We start from the raw sequence: 17,030 nt of genomic DNA, 5'->3' as shown, positions 1-17,030 counted from the left end.
AGTACTTTCAAGGTATGTTTTATTCCTCTAAGCATATAGCACTGAAATTATTTGCAGTTTTAATTAATATTTACTTCAGATAAGCATCTTGGGAAAGATTCTTTGCAAGGTCTTTATTAAAAATCATCTTACTCATGGCTCAGTTTTCATTCATTTAGAAGTTGTGTTCATTACATTTAATGTTAGTGAGGTAAAATTCAAGTGGAATAGCTTTGCCCTTACTCTTCCCAAAATTTGAAAGATATTTTGGCCTATAACTGCATATAATTGGATCACGAACACAGAAGCAAGCTACCTTGAATTATTCAGGTTTTGCTTCTCAGGCTGCTTTCCCCACATCTCTATTTTGAAACGTGTTACATCAGTAAGACATAGCACCTTGCATTTTTGCACACTTTGATATCTGTATGAAGCTTGTATTAAACTTGTGTTAGACTTGTTTGTATACAAAGAAACAATGGTGATGTACAGATAAAACATTTAAATTTACTTTGAACTACTGATGTTTATTTTATACAGTCAAAGGGAACAGAATCTCACACATAGGAAGAACAAAGAGTTCTAAGGCAGTATCACAGGACAGTATATATGCAGAGCTGCAAATCAGGAAAGCAGTTCATGAACAACTGCAAATGAAGTACTGTCAAAGAAATATTCACAGCATCAAAACAAGCAGACTCTGCACTGTAATGCTAGAGGAGCAATCATAGCAAAGGAAACACCGCTATGCTCATGGGTGTTTTCACAGGGTAAGTTACATTTTTCCCACTTTCTACAATATAATACTGCAAAGCGAAATGTTTTATGCTTATGAAAAAATTATTTTTTTCTGTATTTCAGGGTGGGTTATTAGATTGGTTATAAATGACCTTTTATCATGTTACTCTAGATTATTTTGCATACCTTGAAGAACAAATACAGGTTCTAAATGCTATAGAAGTCACTTGACTTCAAAAAAGGTGTAGGTTGTTCAGCTGAAGAATCTGTTTTCATCAAGCAGAAAAGAGAAAAACCTGCACATGCCATTATTGTATTATCACAAACAAAAAAAAAGGACACAAGATGGCATTCGGTATTCATAACAAGGTACCAACCTGATCTGATATTATTAGATTGCCCTCTTATTATGTTAAAAGTAACTAATGGGTCAAACTTCTCTGTGTCTTACTATAGTGATACATGAAAGGCTTTTTGCCCTAAAGCTAAGATCAGTAGAAAGACATGAATAGCTTTTGATTAAACTGAATCTGATTTAAAGTCTCTGCTTTAGGGGGTTCACTGTTCTTATTCTGCTATCACAGGTTTGATATCTCCTGTCCCCCCGCCCCAAATAATTTTGATATTGTTGAGATCTGAAAGCACGCACTGAGATGGTAATTTATATGAGAGGATGAGTTCAGTGGAAAAAAACCCCAGGTTTACAGTACCTGAATCTTTTGAAGCCACAGAGCAGTGCTAAAACCAGACATATTGTGATGGCTTTGCCCTCCCAAAAACATGCTATAAATTCTGTATGGGAAGTGTTCCTTCATCCAGTTTTGTCAGAGGACTGCAACTTGATAAGGCTATGATCTTAAGGTTTCTACTGTTTTCCTTTGCATGCTAATAACATTAAAAGCTAACACAGAGAACAAAGTCTGTGCGAACAGCAACATAGGAGAAAATGTTTCTTTTAAGGAAATTATTGTATCAGCAGGTATTCTATAATGTTACTACAGTGTGGTCGGTTGCACTGCACTCCTTTAGGTTTAGGTTCTTAAAACACAGCCTGTTTTTTCCTTAGCAATTTACTATGGAGAAAAGCTCTGGTTTCAAGACAAGCAAATCTCACTTACATAAAAATTGTATTTACAGCTCTCCCTGCAACATCTCTCATAATTATTCAGCCAAAAAAACCAGCTACTGATAGTGCAGTGATCCTTACAAACTAAATTAAGGTGCAGGGCTCTTTCCAGTGAAAAATATTCTATGCACCGACCACGAGGCACAGTCATTAGAGTCCTTTGATACTCACGTCAAAATCCACAGGGCTTGATCCATAAGTGTATTTAGTGCCTTGATTCCACTGATTTCAATCACAGCTGAGTGCCACGGTATATTCGTGGATCTGCTGTTGCATTACTCTTTGCTAAGTAAGGAGTTGCTAAAGACATTACTACATTACCACTACAAAACTATAACATGGGGTGACGTTCAGTGCCTACTATAAGGTACCGGCCTGATCTTGTAATATTATCAGATTATCCACTTACTTTTTAAGAGTAAATAGCAACTCTATTCCACAGGTTTCAGTATCTTCATCATTCTTACTGGCCCTAAGGCAGTACAGGTCTTTGATACCATTATTACTATGTAACAGTGTACATAAATCATCTGAGAGACAAGAGCGCAATGAATCCTTTGGTACGCTACACAGATCCATAGTCAGGATGTTTTTCCATAGTCTCACTGGTCACCCATATGGGCCAAAATAGCCCAAGTCTGAAAATTTTCTGACATATTGAGAGTCCTTTCTGAAAAAGCTAGTCTAGCGTGAGGGAAAGGGGCCTACAGATATTTTGACGACACGGACCATGTTTTTCCCTGTCTCTTTCCTGACTGGCAGTTCATGTGCCAGAATTTGTAAGTTTTGTTTTATACGCTATCAGTGCTACTTTTAACTGCTGTAAATCACCAAAGAAGGTGCATGTAACTTCTGTGTCAATATCCCGTTCTACCTTGAGTATATATTTTCTTTTGCAATTATAGAAAGCTGAAGAAAACAGAATTTTAATAGAAAAATGCTATGTTTACATTCTTATTCAACACACCAGATGTGAGAACCTTCCATTTTCATCCTGTTTAATAATCTAGAATCGTCTACTGGGTAAAGCCAAAGATTCACAGACCCTCAGGAGAATGCTAATGCGCAAATGCACACTACAAAATAATCAGAAGGAAGAAGAGTCACTAACTGCAAATTAAGGGTTAGATAAGCAGTTACTAACAAAGAAACAGCCACAAAGCTCAACAAATTTTCACTGAATACTAATTCTGTTTTAAACTCTACTACTTGTAATGAAATGTCAATCTTACCAGACAATCAGCTTTTTACTACAGAACAGTATTTTAAGCATGCACCATCTACAAATTAACTCCTTTTAAACACTTGAACGCACAAACAAATAGCTGCAAAATAGTGAGACATCTCAACAGCAGCTAATTTATTGTATGACTTCACTCATCTCATGATGAATAATTCCCCAGTTAGATTTCAATTTTAAAGTATCTATGGATTTTGTTACTGTCTCAGTTAAATCTTTCTTACATTAACATCATAAAATGGCTCTACTGGCCTACTTGAGAAGAGACTTGACTTTACTAGGATTTATGGATGTAAATTTGAGATAAAAATTACCTTTCCCAAGCCCACACCAACAGATAACACAGCAATACAAGCAGTTTTGCTCCATAGCAGTAGTCAGTAGTCTAGACCGTGGTCTCCCTTGTGCCAGCAATAATCTGATGCACTGAAGAAAATGCAGTCACTTCTAAGTTTTCACAGAATCACTAAGGTTGGAAAAGACCTGTAAGATCATCAAGATCATCAAGTCCAACCATTAATTTTCACCAGAATAAATTCTGTCCCACTCCCTCTTCAGTCAACTGGTAAATTTGTTTAAGCAGCCCGTACTGAAGAGGCCCAGCAATCCTCATCCTAAAACAAAGGCCAGTGAAACTAGGAGTCCATCCACTGCCTTCCATGGCCTTTGGATGAGGCCCTAAAACAGAGAGCTCAGAACACCAGAAGGGATTATAGCCTAATTAGAATGATCTCATTGACACTCAGACAAACCTTCATTGTTCAACAGGAATAGTATCAAGCTAAGTCTGTCTAATAATTTCTGAACACTGCTATCTTGAGTATTTTTCGACAATCAGCTAGACATCACTTAACATACACTACGTGAGAGACAAATGGGAATCTAATAACTTTCTCTAAACCCTGTATTACTGCCACTTGAAACACTTTAAAATGCAAAATCTCACTGCAATTATAATATTCTCTAATCAGTATATTCTTTTAAATTCAAACTGTGTACTCCTGCAGAAAGTATTAAGAAATAAATGCTGTTCAAGGAACCATACCAGGCTTTTAGAACAATGAAATCTTTTTTCTACACAGTTCACGGAGACCATTTATAACAGGCACAAAACCTTTTTCTGGCTGTTCTCACAAGCACTAGAACATAAAGCCCTGAATTTTGGGGTTGTCATGCAAGGAAGCAGTCCTGTAGCAACCAGCCTTAAGCAAAGGGGAACACCACTGTAGATATAACTCATTGTCTTCTAAGACTGCAAAGATACTTTTCAGCGTTGATACACAGATGGCTATTGCAAGAGATACAGGATTGGAGAGATAAGTACTTGTACTATAATACAGTTCTGGAAGAAAACCAGGTGTCTTCCATGTTAGCTTTAGAGAATCTGCATTAATTTGTGAATTGATATTTGCACAAAGAAGGAATACACGAAAACAAATGCAGATGCAGAATGGATAAAGCAAGCTGAAGGGGTATGTTGGGGATATGCCTTTCATATATAGACCAAAACTTTTATGTATGTGATGATACATTCAGGTATTTAACATTAAACATTTGGAAAGGTGTCCCATAGTTAAGGCTCCTTTGAGATTTTTCCTTAAAATATTTTCATTTTGAATGTCACTTACTGGATTCAAGCTCATCTCTATGGCAGAATTACTTGTCAGAGGACAAATGGATTCTCCCATGAGCCTCTGGAGAGGATGATATTCTTCCATAGAAAACTATTCAATCATTCATTTTCAAATGCCATGCAGGGATTCCACCCTTCTGCCACTCACTAGTTAAACATATTTATTCTCAATGCTCTCATGGGTCAGGAAATTTCCTCAGGAAACATCAATGGTAAAAATTGGTTTAGTCTCTGACGAAGACTATTGAGAACGGTCAAATGAAAGTGGACATTTGGAGAAAGTCAGGCTTACTTAATAGGGAATGAAAAGCAATCAAATGTCAAACTCTGAAGGGGGGAGATATGTTAGAGCTATGGAGCTAAAAAAAGAAACCTCCCAAAACAGAACAAAAATACATACCAACCTTTCTTCAGTCTGGTTCCATTTAGTCCTCATCTATGCCACATTTTTCTGTGTATCATATTAATTTGAGAGTCAGCCCTAAGTTATTTTTATACCTACAAAAAATATATCCCCAAAATTATAACGCCCTGCATGAGTTAATATTTCAGTAATACTTTGCAATTGATTAAGGACACCTCTAGCACTGTTCTATCCCTGAAGATACTAGCCAGACATTTCCTTTGTAAATCACCAGATAGCTCATGGAAAGTGAACAGGCATGATAAATGAGCTGTAGTTTTCTAGACTGCACTTTTTAACAGATGTATTTACACATTTCACAATCTACCAGTAGGGATGGTGCGTGTCACTGCCAAATGTTAGATGAAATGTTATCAAACAGAAGTCTCCCAACAAATTCCCATTACGTTGACTACTAAGATCAGCCTGCCATGAGTAATTTTTCGTATTATGTCCTCGATCAAGATTTTTTTTTTAAGCTATTGTTGCTATTTTAATTATCCTTTTCTTACTCACCAATACATGAAAAGTACATATTTACATGAACAATGAAATTGCAGAATGCCTAGAGACTTGTGCCACTTACATTTTTTAAATACTTTCTAAGCTTATTAAAAACCTCACATCAAAAATCTAAATCTTACTCCATTTCTTTTTACACCGCTCTCCAAAGGGCTCTCCCTTTCAGACACTAGCAGAGGATTTTGTCTTGCCCGAGACAGGTGCCCTTTATCATAAGATCGGATTTCCCTTAAGCAGTGGATGGTGAGAATTATCCACTCCCATGCCAGTGGCTGGCAGAGGTGTTACCGAGTTGCTGTCAGTGACAACGTGGCCTCAGGTAGACATTTTAGAGAAACAGGAAGAGATTCCTGGGGAAGCTATCATTCCTCTGTTTTGCTGGAGAGGAACAAACGGAGCCCATGTCATGCTGGACAGTTTGCCTCTGCTGTACCACGTAAGTGGTATGTTGGGGTATACTGGGGCAGATGTAGTGATAGCATGAAGAGACATATAGTTCCCACATTAGCACAACCTAAGGCAGTACACGCCTTGTCATATAACCTGGCCCAGGCACATACAAGCCCCAGTGAACATGCAATGCATCCTGCTCCAAGAGCTGTCACAGGCTGCGGAGTCCTGCCACGCAACTCAAAATATCTCACCTGTGTCCATGACAATGGCGGTGCTATAATGCCACTTGAGTAACGAACAACATGCTGGGCTCAAAACTGTGCCCATAGGGCATTCAAAATCTTACTAAAATACAAGATTATGAATGTATTAAGTCTGATGGTTACTATTTCCTCATGGATGCATGGTAATGCCAGCTAATGTGTTCAGACACAGACAGAATTTTGTGGCAGCACCTTCTGAATAGCAACCATACAACGATACAACCACAATTCACATTTAGCAGAGCTTTTACAGATCATGCATCTTAAGTGATGTGTCAGGCTCAGTGCACTTCAAACACATAAAACACAAATATTAATCTAGTGGTGCTACTATAATCATGCTGTTTCTTTATATGTTAATGACTGTTCACACCTCCAAAGATACTTACATTCATTCATCAGCATCTTAAGCATAAAGGTCTCTGAAACAGTGCTTTGGTCATGGGGCTTATAACTGCCCAGGCTATGATCAGATTAGTTTCTTTAACATGTTTTTAAGAAGACCTGAGTAATTAGAAGGGAAAAAAGAACCAAAAACCCACACAAACATAACTTACATTAAAAGTGATTTCTGATTTGACTGCCTGTGATACGTTTTCAGGAACTTCCTGAAAACCTCCAAGCTTCCAAGGCTTGCTAGCACAAATAAACTCTGAAACTAAAGCTTATGTATTAGATCTTTTCCTCAGAACAGATTTTAAGTTGCTTTCAATTATAATGTCTGCATTTCATGCTGCACTTGTTAGTCACATGTTTCATGCACTTAGGAAACAGAAACAATTTTCTAAGATTGGAAAACCACATTTATTATTAGTATTTAAGAACTTTGCACAGAGCATTTGAAAGTCCAGAAATATTTATTAGACAAGTATGTGGATAACTCTGGATCATGGAGTTTCTGAATAGCAGGGGCTTTGGAGACAACTTGTGCACAAAATAAAAAGCAGAATACATTAATAACTAGAAAACACATTTAAATCTAAGTTTACATCTAAAAGTGCATATATTTCTGAAATTTCAAAATGTGGAAAGAAATTTTGCTCCTACCTCTTCCAAAGCCCATAATGAATCAACCACAGGCTTGATCTTCTTATTGTTATATAGATTTAGGAGTTTGTCCATCACACCCTTGATCAGGCCACCTCGATTCTGTTTGAAAAGTAGATTCAAGAGGGAAAATCCAGCAATGACTTTGTTCTCCTCATACAGCTTGATAGGATTTACTTTCTCAACCTGCCACCACTGGAAAGCAATAAACAACAGCAGGATTAGAAAAACATTTTTCAAGAAACGTACAGGAAAGTTCACAAGAAAACTGTCTGGGCAGACGCGATACACGACTCATCTATCAGATCTGAAGCAACAGCCAAGAGAAGCAGTAAGGATTTTATTTAAGGAAGAGGCAAAAAAAGTACACAGCTGACTGACATGCAGAAATAAGACACAGACTTGTGTTGCATGAGATTAGGGTGTTAGAAGAATGGTGAACAGATCTGGTTTTAGGATGTGGGTCTAGAAGTAAGGAATTTGGACCTCCCTTCTTACTTCTGCTATCCTTCTTTGCTATCTCAAGAGAGCCATGCAAGCTTCCCAAACGTTCGCAAGCAGCTCTTGACTATTACTCTTCTCTCAAAAGCAAGGAAACCATGCACTGCTTATCAGCTTCCATTTACTTTTCACCCATTATTATGTTTGTGATATTTGAGCAAGCCTCATAATATCTACTGAAATTATTTTATCTCATTTAGCCCAAGAGCATCCTTGAGACCGAGATCCCACTTCCTAGCAAGTTTAATTGAATGGGTCAATTTTTAATGAAAATTTTCATACAATTTTAGTTAATGTGGCAGTATAATTACATAAATAAACTAGTTATACTTTTATACAAAATTTTATATGCTTTTTTTATTAATTCGATTTATTCATATTTATTCAGTCAATAAATACCAGTACTCTCTGAAAAACGTTTCAGTTGAAATTGATTTTGTTGGGCCAACCTACCCTACAAATTATACGCATCTGGACATGTTTATATTAACAGTAAAAAGGCTGCATAGTAGAGACTACCTTGTTTTAGTTCAAATGCATGACAATAACAAAGATCGTGCCACTACAACCATTAAGAAAATGTAGGAGGCAAAGAATAGCTTCTTGCTATAGTCTTTGATTTATTTTGTTTTCAACTACATAGAGACTTTCGAAGCTAATTTCTCCTGGGAAGGGGTTGCTGCTGGAAGCTGTAAATGAGCTCTTGGCAGAAAGATTGTATGACAGATCTTCAGTCAAGACTTCTCCCTCTGTTTTTCTGTCTGAAGGAATCACTTTCACTCCTGGTTAACTTATTTCTCGCTAGCAGTTTATTTGATATATTTGTCCCTTTTTTTTGATCTCTAGGATTTCTAAGCAGATTTTTGTTGTAGTAAGCTGAAGAACAAAAAATTAACATTTGAGTTTTGGCTTTGTTGACATCAATTAGGAAACAAATGAAACATCATCATCTCTTTGATGTCACTAGAAATTAACAGAGAACTGAAAAACGCATTTCTGTATGGAACTAATTTCTGAAAAACTGGAAATGACTGGACACAAGCCCCATCTTAAGAGATATATCTCCTTTAATATCTCCTTTAATTCACTGCACTGTCCTGACAGTGTTTTCAGATATGAGGAAGCTACAGCGTACAGTTATCCATATCCATGGATAGGATATTCTGCCATAAGTAAATAATTAATAGTCTAACTTTAAACTTAGCTTTATAAGAGATATATGTCTGATAGATAACAATTTAAATATCCATTGCACACAGATCCAACTCCTGTCTAGCTATCATATCAGAAGAAAACATGTCAGACCACATTGCAGTCAGGAAAATGCTCTTTAGCAACATCAGAAGTCACAACTTAGTAGAGATAAAGGAGAATGATAAAGATGAAAATGCTACAGAAAAAACTGAAGTTAGAGGAAAAAGCAGAATCACAGCACTGGGACACTTACTGATTTTGCAAAACTGAAGAAGCTTTTTGTCTCCCCAGTAACCATGTTAGATGATCCTGTAAAATATGAGTACATTCACACACAACTTATTACATGCTGACAAGCAGACCATTTATTGTATGTAAAATCACTTCCATGATTCATATTTAAGAAAAAAATATTCCCCAGGTTTAAAAAGGGACTAGTAGACATCCTTATACTTTCGGAATAAATCACAAAGAGGCCGAGGTGACTGAGCCCTACAAGTTTATAGGTATTCTGAGATGACAAGAACAATCTATCAAATCTTCCAAAACCAGGAACAGGACAAGTGCCACTAGGCATCTTGACACCAAAACTCTTCTATAGCTCTCTTCTCTGCAGTAAAATGCCATTTGTCTCTGACACATTATTATTTAGCAGCAATCACCACACAGGTGTCCTTTCTCTGTATCTGTAAAGATACATTCATCTGACTACTACATGTGTGAACATACATGCACTGTACACTGCAACCTGTTAACAAACGTAATGACAATTCACTGGCAGGGACTTCATTACAAACAGGCAACCAGGTTGGCTCGTACAGCCCAAGCAGATATCCGAGTGACAATGCATTCATTATTGCCACCCTTCTAGCTAGCTGAAAGCCCAAGGAAGCAGGTATGCTTATCCATGATGCCACTGCACCCTCCACAGAGATACAGATATATTCTTCGTTTCAAAAGTTTAGCAACCCCTTCAGCTGTCCTCCTACAGAAGCTTGACCTGCTTTATCAACACACAACATGGCAACCTGGCAGAACTGCAGGAAAGACATGTTTTACTCACTATGTAGAGCAATCCATGTACATGAATGGAAATTTGTGAACAGAAGCCTGGGCTTGAATTCCTCAAAGTCATGTTGTCCTGGTTTTGGCTGCTATAGAGTTAATTTTCTTCCTAGTAGCTGGTATAGCACTGTGTTTTGGATTTAGCATGAGAATAATGTTGATAACACACTGTTTTAGTTGTTGCTGAGCAGGGCTTACACTAAGTCAAGGACTTTCAGCTTCTCACACTGCCCTGCTAGGTGCACAAGAGGCTGGGAGGGGACGCAGCCAGGACAGCTGACCCAAACTGGCCAAAGGGATATTCCACACCATATGACATCATGCTGAACAAAAAAACCTGGGGGAGTTGGCCGGGGGGCGGGGGGGGGGGGGCGGGGGGGGGCGCGCTGCTCAGGAACTGGCTGGGCACTGGTCAGTGGGTGGTGAGCAATTGCGTTGTGCATCACTTGTTCTGTATATTCTTTTATCATTATTATTTTCTTCCTTTTCTGTCCTATTAAATTGTTTTTATCTCAGTCCGTGAGTTTTACCTTTTCTCTGATTGTCTCCCCCATCCCACTGGGGGGGAGTGAGTGAGCGAATGGCTGTGTGGCGCTTAGTTGCTGGCTGGGGTTAAACCACAACACATGTCAAAAAAAAAAAAAAGATAGCATTCTTCCCGAAATCTTCCTCCAAGATTCCCTCCCACAAGAACTATATTACAGTTTCCTTGGCCACACTGTGATTCCTATGGTGTGTAGAATGAGAGATCCAGGCTTTCTCCTACACTTCTCCTCTATCACCCAATAACGTTTAACAATCTGAAACATATGTGCAGATTCACTTTTGGATTTTTTAAAATTGTTTTTAAAGAGTTTCTTTGTATTATCTATTGTTTCTCAATAACTTAGTCCATTCTCAGCTTCACTAAAATCCTTGATTGGAAAGTATAACATGGCAGCTTCCAGTTCTGGAAGGAGTGGCATGGGTGATTTTAAGAGATTTTAAGCTTTGCAAAGCTTTAGTTTTGAAATATGTACTTGGCTTTTTCCACTCACCATACAAAATGTAAGTTCCAAGTGGTTTGAGAAGACTGAGGCCTTTCCCAGTATTTTCTCCACAAAGACAGTCCAAAACAATATCTATTCCATCTGTCGAGATTCTAAAAAGCAAGAAAGAAGTCTCACTTTGCATCAAGATCCACAGGACTTGTCAGCCAGCATGATACAGGCTGATGGTTAACATAATAGTAACATTTTTGAGGTACTTTAGAAAGGGCTCTAAGGCTGAGGCTTTGACTATGTGAAAACTTTCTCGTCATCAAAAGACAATTCAAACTCATTCAGTGCTGGAATGTGAGTTTGTTGGGCTAGCCAACCCACACCTTTCAGGCTTAGAAGAGTGGGAAACCACCTTATTCCCCTTTTTTGAGGGGAATTATAAATTATATTATCAAAATAATAATAATAATAAATTATATTATCAAAAAACAGGTGATAGATATAAAGTTCTTTTTGAGTGAATGGAAATGTCAGAGAAACTCTTATTTTTGGTCAGTGAATGTCATAGAGAAAACGGACATTTTTGTTATACACATCTTATATTCTTTTTCTGAATTCAAAAGGAAATGAAACTTCTTATCCTAGTTCTCAGATAAAATGATGTCTTTGTAAAGTTAAATGAGTCTTCTGTTTCAGACTTTGTATCAGCTAGACATCAGCAAAGAGTTAAATCAAGCATAGTGAGGTCACCAAGAGCTAGAAACCCTGCTCTAAGGATACAACCGGGCCATATTATAGAAAACAGAATGTATTCAATAAATTGTTTGCATATTTATGATTTCCCAATGAATAGCTTTGTAAATGCAATGTCAATATGATGCTGAAGAAGAAAATAGATACACCCAAATGTCCTCATTTAGTTCTTTTTTTCCGGCAAAACACCAGTCTGCAAAACCCTATCACTAGTTTGATCTAAGTCTAATATCCTACCTCCTAACCAAGTAAACAGCCCAAGCAGTAGTAAATTCTTGATTAATACTCTTAAACAATTATGCAAATAACTGGTGCAGACACTACAAGAAAATTGCAACCTGGAGACTATCAAAAGTTTAGGGGGCAGTCAATAGCATCTAATCCCCAGGAACATCAGTTAGCTCCTGATGACCATGCCTTCTGCAGTGGTATAACTGCAATTAGAAGTCAGGAAAGAGGTAAAGCTTTATGGCTTGTAATACATCTTTCTGTTTCCTCACAAAACAAAGGTGATACTCAGACATTCACTGGTTACAAACAGCACCAAAATCAAGACAACTTTACTCTTTGGTACTGGTACTGTATGTGGGGTAATAAATTGCTTACATTCAGGCCACTGGATGAGTTTTCACTGTAAATGAATGATGACTTTGCAATCAAACAGCTTTCGGTGGCTTCCACGGTTGAACTGATTCCTCATCCCCTAGGAACATTTCCACATTTATATCCCCTCTGGATTTTTTGTTTGCTCATTTGGTTGGGGTTTTGGGGGGTTGGGGCTGGTTTGGGGTTTTTTTTGACTTTGCTCCCTGATGAAAGGTCTTTCCTGGAATACCCCAGTCACCTGGTAGGAACACAGGTTCCTACCACTATCCTTTCTCAACCATGGGCCCACCCTTTCCTGCTCACAAACTCTCAACAAATGAAGACCCTTCCCCTTCCCTTAGGACTCCTCCTGACCCAGTGTGCAGCAGGCAAACGCAGACGAGCTGTCTTCCCTGCTGGCCAGCCAAACTTTTTAAGCAGAACATAGTATACAGCTAATATCCAGCAAACCAAACAACTACACTGTTCCCCCCACTGCCTCTTTCAAAAGACAATTTGTCTTCATAACATTCTCAGAATTACCACTACTTTTTATTTTTTCAGTGCAAAGTGAAAATACACAGATCTGAGAGCAAATCAGAGTATTGGCATATTCTACAGGGTGCCAATTTTGACTTTGAATCAGGACTATCAATTGTGCTAATACTGCACACCTCTATTCCAGGAAAGAAGCACAAACTAGCTTGTTACATCTACATTTTATCTTTTGTACCCTCTAGTTCTCTGCCTCATTGGTCTATTGCAAGGTGGAAAAGTATGTGAAAATGCAGGATCACCAAAAGAGATTTTAAACAGACTTAACAGAGCAGAATTCCACCCCTTCGTAACCAGGTCTTTTGATTTCAGTAGTTACAGTCTGTTACATAGAGTCAGGGGTGGTGTCAGGGAACTCTCCCAAAAAACTGTCCTGATGAAGGGCAGAAGCAGCCCACATTATCTGCAATCATAAAGTTATCAGAAGTTAAAGGGGCTTAATTCCTTTTTTTAAGCACTGATTTCTTTTTGATGTCCCCACATCACATACCCACTTAGATCAGATCTTCTGCTGCCCCTGCCAAGAGTTAGGATTAAGGTTGGTGCTGAACTCTGATTAATGCTTTCAAGTGTTCTTTCTTGCTGAATCAAGGTTTGTAAAGTGGGGATTGCTAGAATTCGGTCTTCATCTCACTACAGCAATTTTCCAGGGGCAGCGAAACACTTAGGTATGTACACTTCCCCAAGAGAAAGACTATCAAAGGGCTGAAGAGATGTGCTGCAATTCTTCTGAGCTGTAGGAAAATGGTAGGGGTATCATCTGCTGGACCAGTTTTATCTTTTTTGGCGAAACTTCCCATATGGAAAAGTTTTCCTTTGGTATAAAACATCCCTTGAGATGGATTGTTTCAAGTGTTCTGCTGAACCCTTGGGAGTGGTCCAGAAACAGTAGCAAGACACCCTGCTTTCTCCTCCAACACCAGTCCAGATTACTAACAGCTCAGGCAGAAGTCTGCTATCTACTGAAGGCCCTCTTTAAGGGCCAGTAGCCCTCATACTTCTGAGACTTAGCATGTCACACTGAGGAATACAGAAGTTTGACAGTTTGTCAATGGTACTACCTTGGGGTGCCCCTTTGAGAAATTTCTTGGTTTATGCCCAGCTACGTAATCTAGTATTTTGACAGATACAGGATGAAGGGAAAACATTATTCTTATCTGTCTGACACATAAAATCAAAAACATTTTTTACTAAGATTTTCTTATCAATTCTAAAGTTTTGCCACCTGTATCAACATCAATATCTAAAAACAGACAAATTGGAAAACAAAGTATTTGAAAGCATGTAAATAGAAACACACAGGATGACTTCAAAAGGCAACAGGATGATTCTAATCTGAATGCAAACAAACAAAATCTAAGGATCTGAAATTAAAACAGACATCATGTGCTCAGATATCAATCCCTGGCAGAGGATAAAAACTCAAGCAGATAGAAATACACCAGAGAACTTCAAAACCTGGATAACTTACAGATCCACTGAAAATACATTACTCAGTGCATTGCAGCGAGCTATTACATATGCACATAATAGCAAAGTACATCCTTCTTTAAGACCTTTATTCTTTTTCACTTAATTTACTTTGCTCACAACAGATGTCTAAGTATGAACATGGACTAACAAAGCTTTTGTGGCTTAGAAAGAAATAGAGAGATGCTTGCTATCTTGTCCCTTGTAGTAAACAAATGGAATATCTGGAATAACTACAGACCCCAAACTCACACATGTAATCTCTTCCCATAAATACAATCAGCCTGTCATCTTTCATAGTATTTTGCCAGATATTATAGAACACTTACTCAGGAAAATAAAAGATTACCTTTTTACTTCTTGAACATAGTCTGCATTTCTGTCGAACAGGTGAGTTACTGAATCTTTGATTGCTTCATGTTTGAAAGATGAAGCTGTTCCAAAAACAGTAACATTGGGAATAGTTGAACAGAGCTGAGCAACAGCTTGACCCTGCAAACACATTATTATATTAGTTCACTGACATGAAAATAGGTTCACAGACTTTGCAGCTGCCAATTCACTCATGACACAGCAAAATCCAAGACCAAACAAGTGCAAGGACTTCCCAAACCGATTTCTTGCCAGTGCAATGCAGTTCAGCCACAGGAAAAAAATACTATTAAATCAAAAGGATATTCTGAAGACAAAGCAACTGCAGGGATAGAAGTAATTTAGTATCAAAAATTGTATTGGAAAAGAGTTCTTCTTGATCTTTTAACAAAGGCAGTGTAATTTAAGAGAAATGGCATTAGTTTACAAGGACCACCAAAAAAAATGATTACTCAAAGAGTACTAGAGGTATATTTCTCATTTGCTACTTCCAACCTATGTGCATTTCACCCAGAGCCCCTTGAGTAAGGTCAGCAGTCCTCTCTGCACTTCATACTTCAGAACAGTGTTGACCACTTTCGCACATCATTCAAATCCTCTCTGCTCACACGGAAGGCCTTACAGCACCTGATGCCAGAACAGAATTTCTGGCAGACAATGTAAAAGTACTTAGCTCCTCTGGTACTCAGATACAGCTTTAAGGCTTCAGTTTTTTTGCAGTCCTAATACAGAAGGTCTAGTGTAGTCAGTCCCAGGACAGCATATAGTCTACCATTCCTAAGCGATCACATTTTCTTATGGTTTCAGTGGGAGACAGCAAGTTGGTATAACAAGTACTGCACAGTAAAGCAAATCTGGTTTACCTCTTCTCAATAAAAATAAATTATTACTGATTATTCAAAATGCAGGAACAGCCTTGAGTCACACTAGGTCTGCTTAGGCCAGTGCCCCAACCTCAAAACCGATCAACAGCAAAGGAAATAAAGTGGCCCAGAGCATGTACAGGAAAATCATTCTTCTAGTGTATCACCCTCACGTCTGGGCAGGAATCCAGTGGAGTCAATCTGATGCTATGTCAGTGTTTAGGTAGGACTTGTGGCATTAGAGAATTTGTACATTCAAACATCTGTACTTCGACTTTCCAGCTTTTGGCCCCAGAAGACTTTAACTTCTCTAAGTTTTAACCTCTAATTTCATGAGGCTGAGAGAAGAAGGGAAGCACTGCATAAATGCTGAGCCATCTAGATTTCAAAAAAAGATCCTAACAGGTCATATCTTTAGAACTCTGGGTTTTAGTTTACCCATAACAACTAACAAATGGAAGACAGACTTTTGGTAGCCACATCCTGCCTCCTGTTGTAACCACGTTATTCCACTGGAGCTAGCACAGGTACGCAGATATGCCCAGAAGCAAGAAATGGCACTGTCATTCTAAAAATAATGTCTGACAGAATTTAGCAGATTCTTACTTATATTTACAGTCAAAAGATTGTCATTTGTAAACTGTAAGCATGACCAGTAAAATCATGCATGGATAAACACATTTCTATTCCTTCCAACCAGAAACCCTGATTATGAGAATCCTAGAATTGTTCAGGTTTGAAAAGACCTTTAAGATCATCAAGTCCAACTGTAAACCTAACACTGCTAAGTCCACCACTAAACCATGTCCCTAAGCGCCTCATCCACACGTCTTTTAAATACCTCCAAGGATGGTGACTCCACCACCTCCCTGGGCAGCCTGTTCCAGTGTCTGACAACCCTTCAGTGAAGAAATTTTTCATAATATCCAGCCTGAACCTCCCCTGGCACAACTTGTGGCCATTTCCTCTTGTCCTGTCACTTGTTGCCTGGGAGAAGAGACCAACACCCACCTCTCTACAACCCCCTTTCAGGTAGTTGTAGAGAGTAATAAGGTCTCCCCTCAGCCTCCTCTTCTCCAGACTGAACAACCCCCAGTTCCCTCAGCCGCTCCTCACAAGACTTGTGCTCCAGACCCCTCACCAGCTTCATCACCCTTCTCTGGACACATTCCAGCACCTCAATGGCCTTCTTGTAGTGAGGGGCCCAAAACTGAACACAGTATTCGAGGTGTGGCCTCACCAATGCCGAGTACAGGGGGACAATCACCTCCCTACTCCTGCTGGCCACCCTGTTTCTGATACAGGCCAGGATGCCGTTGGCCTCCTTGGCCACCTGGGCACACTGCTG

At 38.6% G+C, this 17,030-nt stretch overlaps 1 protein-coding gene across 1 annotated transcript in view; it reads right to left on the bottom strand.

Moving 5' to 3' along the window:
* The window catches only part of VAT1L (vesicle amine transport 1 like), a 62,074-nt gene that overhangs the window by 23,959 nt on the left and 21,085 nt on the right, over positions 1 to 17,030 (bottom strand). Inside the window, exons 4-7 of the mRNA XM_059825042.1 lie at positions 14,797 to 14,939; positions 11,142 to 11,245; positions 9,293 to 9,348; positions 7,345 to 7,539 (exon numbers count right to left, since the gene is read on the bottom strand). Coding sequence (XP_059681025.1) covers positions 7,345 to 7,539; positions 9,293 to 9,348; positions 11,142 to 11,245; positions 14,797 to 14,939 — 498 coding nt within the window. The remainder of the gene's footprint in view (positions 1 to 7,344; positions 7,540 to 9,292; positions 9,349 to 11,141; positions 11,246 to 14,796; positions 14,940 to 17,030) is intronic.

The sequence above is a fragment of the Gavia stellata genome, chromosome 15 (genome assembly GCF_030936135.1).
Source record: "Gavia stellata isolate bGavSte3 chromosome 15, bGavSte3.hap2, whole genome shotgun sequence".
Lineage (NCBI taxonomy): Eukaryota > Metazoa > Chordata > Aves > Gaviiformes > Gaviidae > Gavia > Gavia stellata.
Note: the sequence above shows the minus strand (reverse complement) of the source record. Positions and strands in the feature narration are given on the sequence as shown.